The 9,852-nt window shown below is 35.7% G+C and overlaps 1 protein-coding gene across 1 annotated transcript; it reads left to right on the top strand.

The window, feature by feature from the left end:
- The first annotated feature begins 449 nt into the window (after positions 1-449).
- On the top strand, positions 450-4,335 carry LOC113091260 (arrestin domain-containing protein 3-like). Its single transcript, XM_026256668.1, has 7 exons — positions 450-999; positions 1,095-1,130; positions 1,232-1,292; positions 2,232-2,379; positions 2,473-2,569; positions 3,094-3,350; positions 3,550-4,335. Exons 1-7 carry the CDS (start codon positions 738-740, stop codon positions 3,958-3,960), a joined length of 1,272 nt encoding a protein of 423 aa, XP_026112453.1. The 5' UTR covers positions 450-737; the 3' UTR covers positions 3,961-4,335.
- The last annotated feature ends 5,517 nt before the right edge of the window (positions 4,336-9,852 follow it).

The following is a 9,852-nucleotide window of genomic DNA, read 5'->3' as shown; positions in this document are numbered from 1 at the left end:
AAAAAATAACTTCATACTCAAGCCCTTATTCCTTACAGTTACCATAGCGACAGTGTCTAATCACTTTCTGAGTCCAATTAAGACGCAAGTTCATCTGTCAATTCTTCATTAACTGACTTCATTAACTTTCTCAACGGAAAAGCCCACAAAAAGTCATAACCGTTTATGCCTTGGACGAAAACAAATCGTTCGAATTAACACACAGAGACCCCCCACGTCGACTCCGCCCACACAGCTATGACGCGACACCGAACAAGTCGATGCATTGTTTAAGCTGAGTTAATCTTCTGAATTTTCCTCTTCATTTATATTTCATTCAAATTTGTACTTTTACTACTCTTTATGCAAATAAAAAACAACTTAATTTGTGCCAAACGAAAAAAAAAGCCTAAATAATATCAACAATTATTAGCAGAAGAATACAAACACAAATTTCCGTTATGATTTATTTAAGTTAGTTGAGTAAATACAAAGTTGATGTTGACGACTGTAACAATGGCAACGTCCGCTCCAAGACCACAACACGACCAACGCATCAAATGGACAAAACGCTTCCACAACAATAGAGAGCGATAGACGCGTCCCGTGTGAGAGGGCCTTTAACAGCTTCAGACAGATTATACCACCCACAGGTACATGCTGGGTGTCACCAGCCGCAAGCGCGCGCCTATATTAAAGCGAAAGTTCAGTTGAAACGTCAAACACGGATATTGGCACCAGGAGAGTGAGGAGACAAGATGCCCCTCACAGTGAAGAACATTTCTGTTACGTACAATCCTATCAATCAGCTCAATACCTTCACAAGCGGGGATTTTATATCGGGACAAGTCATTCTGGATGTAGCGAAGGACACACAGATGCAGTCGCTGAGTGTGAAGATTAAAGGGAAAGCAAATGTGTGCTGGAGCGAGCACTATGGTAAAACCACTGTTGTTTACTCGGACAAGGAGAAGTATTATTCCGTTGAGAGATTTTTTGTCCGGGAGAACAAAAATGATGGTAGGAGGAACAACAGCTGTAGGTTTTGTTTTACAGTTTGAAGAAACCTGGTCGATTTAACCCGTTTTATTTTGTTTTGTAACTTGATCTTATAGGATATGAAATGCTGAATGATCCATCAGGACAGCCGTGTAAGTCTGTTCGCGGTTTAGATGAAAATCACAAAAAAGAGATTTGAGGATTAAACTTCAAATATTCTGATCTTTGATTTGATTTTTTTTGATTTTCATAGATTCTTCTGTTGTGGCACCAGGGCGCCATGTTTACCCATTCACCTTTCAGTTGCCTCAACAGTAAGTTACGGGGAAAATAATTAGAACAAAGTTTTAAATGTAATGTAAGGACTACCATTTTTTTTCTTCCAAAATATAATCTTTGTACTAATTATGGTGTTTTCATAATACTAATTCTAATAAAAAGTACACCATTCAAACTAAATAAACAAAAATGACTCCATGTCAAAAGTAGGCTGTGTCTTGGCCTACATGCAAATTAACACAACTTTGTTGTTAAAAAGTTTTAATTTCAATGATTTTTCTTCCTTTTGAATTATGCCACACTGACTTTGATTATTTATGAATTAAAATAAAATGCACTGACTACACATATTTAATATAAATATATTAAAGATTCAAGAACTTTATTGTCATATGTAGGCTACTAGACTACAATGAAACTCTTCGTTTTCTTCTCTCTAGAATGACAGGGTAGAATGGGAACAAATATAACTTACACGGGCAATACAAAATACGTAAAACATATATAATATACAGTAAAGTAAAAATTAAATAATAATAATAGCTTAAAAAAGCAATGAAAGAGAAAGAATAGAAAAACAGAACCCGTATGCTAATTAGAAAAACAACTGTCAATAATAAAAATAATAATAATTCTTCACAGTATAATCATGATGTCAGTCAGATGAGTTATGAGTAAATGAGGGTCCAGAAGGTAAAGTGCTATTGAACAGGCTGAATTTCTCCTGACGATACAGATAGAAGTGGCAATGGGTTTTAATGTATATTATATTTTTTTTTTCTAAAATATTAAAATATAGTTAAAATGGAACTTCATGCCAAAATACTTTACCTATATATATATATATATATATATATATATATATATATATATATATATATATATATATATATATATATATATATACTATTCAACCTTTTAATGTGACTTATACCTGCTGTACAGGTTTACATAAGGCATTTCTTTTCCTATAGGCACTTCCCACCAACCTTCAAAAGTTCAATTGGAAAAGTTGTCTACACTTTGGAGACAAGACTATCCAGGTCAATGCGTGTTTCTAGCAAAGACAAAGCAGAGTTTCAGTATGTCCCCAGAGCTGATGTGTCCAATCCTGAACTAATGGTGAGCTTCCATGAATGTCTTTACCATGCATATAACCTATCTATATATTTTGAGGTTCTCTCACCGCTGTATGTTATCTTTTGCCTTGTTTAGGCGCCTCAGTATGGAACCAAAGATAAACAGATGAAATTCTTCAACCCTGGGAGCGTCTCCATGAACATTAACACTGAGAAAATGGGATACTACCTTGGTAATGTTATATTTTTTTATAACATCTCTGCTATTTTCTTATATTGTCAATAAACAAAAGCTTGAGGATTGTAAACACAACCATTTCAAGGGAAGCCTTATTCATTTCTGTATATCGGTAGCAAGATAAAAACAATGTAAAATTGTAAACATATTTGTGGATTAGGTGAATACCTGTAGATCGACTTTCAGATGATGTAATAACTGACCAGGAAGTTGCACATTTCAGGCTTAAAATCAACCATAAGTTCCCTCCCACATTTAAACCCACACACCACTTGTAGAACTGGTTCTACATGTTTTTTCTTCTTCCTCTTCCTCTTCTGAGTTTGTACAAAATGTAAACATAGTCAATGTTATCTGTAAACTTTTCTGTTGTGTATTTTCATATCTCATATTTAACATGAATTCTGAATGAAGAGGTCTATTTTGTCAAAAAACAGACAAAGAGTCATAGTTTCTAATGATACTTTACCTAGGAATTAGAATTGAACTTGAATTGAATCTTGTTGTGTTGCGCTACAGGAGAGGGCTTGAAAGTTTTGGCTGAAGTTCAGAACAATTCTTCCCGTGCAATCAAGCCCAAATACTGCCTGTATGAAAAACACAGTTTTTTAGCCAAAGGCAAGAGGAAACTTCACACACACGACGTACTTAAAGAGGAAGGGGAACCCGTTGAGCCGAACTCAAAGAAAACTGTTACCAAAGTGCTGTCCATTCCTCCCACCCTTCCCATCTCTATCCTAAACTGCAAGGTCCTCAAGGTTGAGTACAGACTCCGGGTGAGTTTTAGCATTTAAAGCAAAGACAGAATGGTGAATCTCTGTGTTCTGTTTTTAATTTAAAGCTGGATCTCCATGTTAACTCTATTTTAAATCAAAGGATATGCTGATGGCTTATCTGAGATGGGGTTCTTTCTGTTGTCATTACCCATTCCTCATTGAATCATTTGTTTTTCTAATATCTATGCTTTCTGTCTAGGTCTACCTGGATGTGCCGTATGCCTCAGATCCGGAAATCAAATTCCCAGTTGTGATTCTACCTCCTCAGCCTGTGTCTGGTGCTGCTAACAGTGACTTTGGAATCTGGAATCAACCACCAGGAAGCAATATGTTCCCCAACCCACCTCCTATGGCTCCACTAGCCCCACCAGATAATGTAGTTGGTCCACCTGGTCAGTTTGGTGCACCTGGCTACAGTGGACCTCCTCTGAGTCAGTTTCCTGCTCCTGGTTATCCTGGACATCCGGGTCAGTTCACTTCCCCTAGTTACTCTGGACCTCCTGGTCAATTTGGTCCTTCAGTTTCACATCATCCTGACCCGTCGGCTCCACCTCCTTACCAGGAATATCAGTTATATCCACAGTTGCCAGACCACCCAAATAAATCTTGACAGTGTGATTTTAGAATCAGCTTCTATAGGCTTCTTATATTAATACTGTTTTATCTAGATTCCTAGAGTCATTTGTATTAATATGTAGCCTTTTATATTTTAGATAGTGATGCTTACTGACAATAAGCTAACAACATTTATTTTTGTGTTTATAAACCTTTAGTAATGCTACATTTTACATTCCATGAAAAAATATAGATTCTGCTTTATTTATTGTTAAGTAGAGTACTGTTCTCTTGAAATGGTCTATGCCATATACAGTTTCAGGAAAAATGTGAACCCTTAAACTATTTATTCAACTTGAAATGTTAAATGGTACTAAGTGACAACTTGACTAAACTTACAATTTTAAGGGAGCACATATATATATATATATATATATATATATATATATATATATATATATATATATATACTATTTAAGTTGAAACAACATTTTTTTTACAGTGTAGATTACTGTCAGTTTCTATATTAACTGTTACTGAATTTATTCAGAACTTTAAGTTACAACATAGACAAATAAGTCTACTTTAACATGCAACCATATGTTTTCTTTGAAAACACTCTGACACTAATGTCCAACTGAATGTTACTTATGTATTTCTATTTGTTTACAACTTTAAAAAAAATCATATATTATCTTAACAGGTGGAAAACAGAAGACATTAGATTTTTATTAGTTTAAACTCACTATGTAATTCTGTCCTCTAGTGGGAAAACTGCATGTGCCATGAATGTTTTGGTTGTTTTTCACCCCTGCACCAATGTACACTTGCAAATCTAAAAAATAAAAATAAAATGTTATCTGAGCAGATGCTATATTTTATGCCCCTTTTTTCACACTACTGTTAAAAAGCTACATTGCTGTCTGTCAGTTCATGGAAATATACCTGTTAAATAAGAAAAATAAATCATCCTGACTCTAGCTCACTTTTCTCAACATCTTTGAAGAGCTAAGTCCCATTTTGATTCAGATTTCATTACAAATTCTGTCAGTTTCCCCTTTAACTGTAGACACTGCACTGTTTGATTGTTTTTACAGCCACCCAGCTGAAGCAGTTTGGTCGGTTTCAGCTGGTCTTCCAGTCTGATCATATCGAAGAGGGGTTTCGACCACTTCTTTAGCTTAAACCAGCTAGCTATGTTCAGCTGAGAGCAGCCAACGGTCGTTTCAGTTTTTTTTTTTTTTCAGCAGGGATTCCCTTGAGCAGTGGTTCTCGATTCCTGTGCTCGCGAACCCCAACTCTTTTCAGTCAAGACATATGCTCATGGGACTTCACAATATATTCCAACATGATTCCTTAAAGGGAGCGTATTCCATCCAAAGGGCATTAAAATGAGAAAAACATGATTTTTAAAGTTGTATTTATTTATAGAGGTACAGTGGGTACGGAAAGTATTCAGACCCTGGTATTCAGGACTCTGGCTGGGCCATTCAAGAACAGTCACGGAGTTGAAGCCACTCCTTCGTTATTTTAGCTGTGTGCTAAGGGTCATTGTCATGTTGGAAGGTGAACCTTCGGCCCAGTCTGAGGTCCTGAGCACTCTGGAGAAGGTTTTCATCCAGGATATCCCTGTACTTGGCCGCATTCATCTTTCCCTCAGTTGCAACCAGTCACCCTGTCCCTGCAGCTGAAAAACACCCCCACAGCATGATGCCTGGTGATGACAGGTGATGAGCAGTGCCTGGTTTTCTCCACACATACCGCTTACAATTAAGGCCAAAAAGTTCTATCTTGGTCTCATCAGACCAGACAATCCTTCAGGATTCTTCTCTACCTCTCTCACCAAGGCTCTTCTCCCCCGATAGCTCAGTTTAATTCTGTCTCTGAGCTCTTCAGGCAGTTCCTTTGACCTCATGATTCTTATTTTAAATCTGTCAACAATTCTGTGTTTTTCTGTCAATATGGGGTGCTGTGTGTACGTTAATGAGGAAAAAAATGAAATGATTTTAGTAAATGGCTGCAATATAACAAAGAGTGAAAAATGTAAGGGGGTCTGAATATTTTCCGTACCCACTGTATATTATGTCACTTGACACTTCTCGAAGTTCAATCTGTGCATTAAAACGCTCCGAAGTGAGGTAGCTTCTATGGATTTCCCATGCTCAGTGAGTAGGGGGCAAGGAACACTGTACAGGGACCCTGTCAGTTGGAACACAGTTCATGGATAAAGGACTGGAATTGAGAACCACTGCCTCAATTTCTGGAGGGCCAAAGCGCTGCAGTTTTGCTTCAACACAAATCAAACACATCTAATCCGGCTAATCAAGCTCTTCAGAATAACTATAAACATACAAGCAGGTGTGGGTTGGAGCTGTTTCGAGCTAAACTCTACAGAGCTGTGGCCCTCCAGGAAATGTCATCTATATAAGTGCCAAACTCGTATTTAGAGATTGTGCATTCGCATTCACTTAAAGCTGCAATGTAATGTAGAACCAATTCACTTGGGGCTTGAGTACGCTCTCACCGCTACTGATTTTAGGGTTAAAGTGTGTTTGTAATGGAGCAATCGCTGAATCAAGTGTGTCACCCGTGTCAGGGAGAGTAGAAAATACGTTGCCCCTCAGCTCCAAGAAACTTTTCCTTGCCTCGGGATACTCATCACCTGATTCATTAATCACAAGTAGATAGCTCTGATGTACCCCCCACACATACACACTAGGGATTTAATTTATGATATAACTTAATCTCATTTTTGAAGTATTTGTGTAAATTCACCTGAGAGTAGATTTCTACAGTATATAAACAGCATTATGGTTACTTTTATATTTACATTTCTGGGTTTCTCAGCAGTAGAACAGAAGAACTTCTATGGCAGTCAATGGGGGACTATACCACCAATATCATTTTTACATTCCCATTTGCTCAAATAGCAAAAAGAAAAATTCATGACTCATGAAATTCAAGTGTTTTCATGACTTTCAAAAAAAAAAAATAATAATAATAATAATAAAAATAAAAATAGACTGATAAAGAGAAAGAGTCTGATAATGTCATTCAGTAGAGAGAACAATATCAAATGTACAGACATATGTAATGTACAAATGTATAGATAGACGCTGTAGAATCACCTTCGCATTAGCGTTAACTATTTTGTGTGTGTGTGTAATTTGATACAATTAAAGGTAATATTATTCAAAGCATAGTGTTATAAATGTACATACATTAAAACATGTGAAAATATAAAAAACTTTGGAGGATTTGCGATCCTGATCAGTCTTGTGAAAAGCATCCATCATGAGCATGATTTTTGTAGTAGGAATGTCAATTTTATTGCCTTACCTTTGAAACCACACATGCCACTGTATGTTTTAAAGGGATGGGCTTTTCACATGTTTCATAATGCTTCACTGCAGTGATGCAAGTTAATGTAGCCTACTGTAAACTACAATACATTTGCTGGCTCTTGAAGGTGTTACTTCAGGAATAAACATTATCTAAATCCTGCCTAGATTAAACTATTTATTAATCTCATATCATTACTCTTTCAAATTATGATGCATTGTGTGGTAAAATTGAGGTAAACGCAAGTGAGTAGACTACATATAGTATTTTTAAAGTTTTTTCAATAGCTGATAAAGGTTCCATGACCAAAAAGCAAATATTGTATTTTATTTTATAGGGTACATATTAGTTCCTAAAGGGGTACATAGTACAATTTAGGTAGTCTATTAATACAAATTAAGAGTAAATAAGACACAAAGTTACATCTTTTTAAAAGGTCACACCCCAGTGACAGCGTTTGTACTTTTGTACATGAGTGTACATGTGCAACAGAACAGTGATGTAACAACTGAAGATAAATTCCAATAATAATTGAAATAGTGACATATGACCCAATGGCTTCTTCCCAGTTTTTTCGTCAAACACCATGTATCATTATCACTCCCATTATCACTATCCAGGCGCCTGCAGAGTAGACAGTGTTGACAGCAATGTTTGTACTGTAAAGTATACAGTTATTAATTTTTAAATATGAAAGTAAACAGTCTGTATACCTACTATTATGTAGCTTCAGCGTCAGCATCAAAACATTAGGTAAACCATTCAAAGACAGCGTGTTTGAATCTACATACAGATCTAAAAAAGGATTTGGTAAGTTAGTACATATAGTACAAGAGACCATAGAATGGGAAATAAAACATGGCAAAATAAAGTGTCATATGTCAACCCTCTCACACACCTCTCTTTCTCCTTCTCTCTGCTAAGAATAATACTATTGTAAGATGCTAATAGAATATCAATTTCTACCTGTTTAAGATTTACAGAGCAATTCTCCATTTGGGGAATTTACTTTTCAGAAAATTATGGTAATAATGATATTTATGATAGTTACTAAACTTTATATGAAGAGATTTCTGTTGCTGATCCATAATTAAAATTGGTTGTTTTTAATATTCTTGTTATTTATTTACTTTGAACCTATTCAGAGTCAAACTGTGCAATGTATGCACTATATATAGAAGCATGACTCCCCCTGCAGGGCATAGAGGGAAACACAATTAGATTGTGTCAGCTCCAAAATGCATCAGGAACCTCCCTTCTTACTATTTTTGTACTGCATATTGCAGTAGTGCTTGGCTGTACGGATTGAAAGACTGAACTGTTACTTCTTCCAATCCAGAATAATGGTGTTTCACCAACTCAATCACCAAACATGGATATAACAAAGATGGCAGCCCACCCTCCAAACAAGCCTGCACTGGGGCTTGCCTGAGGGACTTGCCTGAGATTTTGCTCATTGGCAAAAGTTTGCGCGTTAGTTCTGGGGGTTGGAACAAGGTTGGAACTGAACTCTGTAGGAAGGCAGATCTCCAGGAACAGAATGCACCCCTGATCTATAACAATACATCTGCTTAAATATTTTTCAGCTACTATAACTTAAGTTATACAACAGTTATTATACATCTGAAATGGATGCAATCACTACATAACTGTTTAAAAAATTGTATTGTATTGTAAAAAATGTACAGTAGTCAAAGGGATTTCAAATCAATTGATTTATAAAATACAAAACAGAAAACATTCAATTCAGGTTAATACACCTATATATAGCCAAAAATGTAAATATACACAAAAGTAAAAAACAAACAAACAAACAACAACATCAACAACAACAAAAAAAACAAAACAACCAAAGCAAGGTAAGACTGTAGGATTTTGTCATGTGAAAGTTTTATGTGTAGTGCATCAGACCAAACGCTGTCCGTTGCTGAAGGTGTCTGATAGCAAATGAATAATCCAACAATGAATAATGAATGAAAGTAAATTAATAATCCAATATTCTTGTAATGAAAACACGCCACAATTTACAAACACCAGACTCTTCCTAACCAGGAACAATCAAAAAATATTCCAGACTCTGGTCTCACATAAATGATCACATTCCACTGATGGTGGAAATTGGGATTTTCAATGCTTTAGCTCTTTTCTTTCAATTACTTTCTATTTTGTGCAGCTCAACAATCTTGTTCAGCACATCACATTGTACTTCTTTGGTTTTACTCCTTGTGATGGATGGATGACTGGCCTCTGTGTTCCTCATATTTATAATCCTGTGGACCAGGAAGCCATGGCTGGACAATTTCACGCTCCTAATCACCCTGGTGTGCTCAAAAAAAAAAAAAAAAAAAAAAAAAAAAGTAAATATCAATTATGGTAATATACTTCAGATATGTTTTACTCAATAACAATTTCTATAGGGGTGCCAATAATTATGGCCAACATGCATTGGAGAAAAAACAATTGTTTCATCATCAGATTTCCTTCCGACTTTCAGTTGTTTTACTTTAATTATACGTTAGAATTTTTTTTTTTTTAATGAAAGATCAAAGGGAAACAATAAAAATAAAAATAAACATTACATATTTATTTTCACAGCTGCCTTTTC

Source organism: Carassius auratus, unplaced genomic scaffold (assembly GCF_003368295.1).
Source record: "Carassius auratus strain Wakin unplaced genomic scaffold, ASM336829v1 scaf_tig00214150, whole genome shotgun sequence".
Lineage (NCBI taxonomy): Eukaryota > Metazoa > Chordata > Actinopteri > Cypriniformes > Cyprinidae > Carassius > Carassius auratus.
This window is presented reverse-complemented; position numbering and strand designations above follow the sequence as displayed.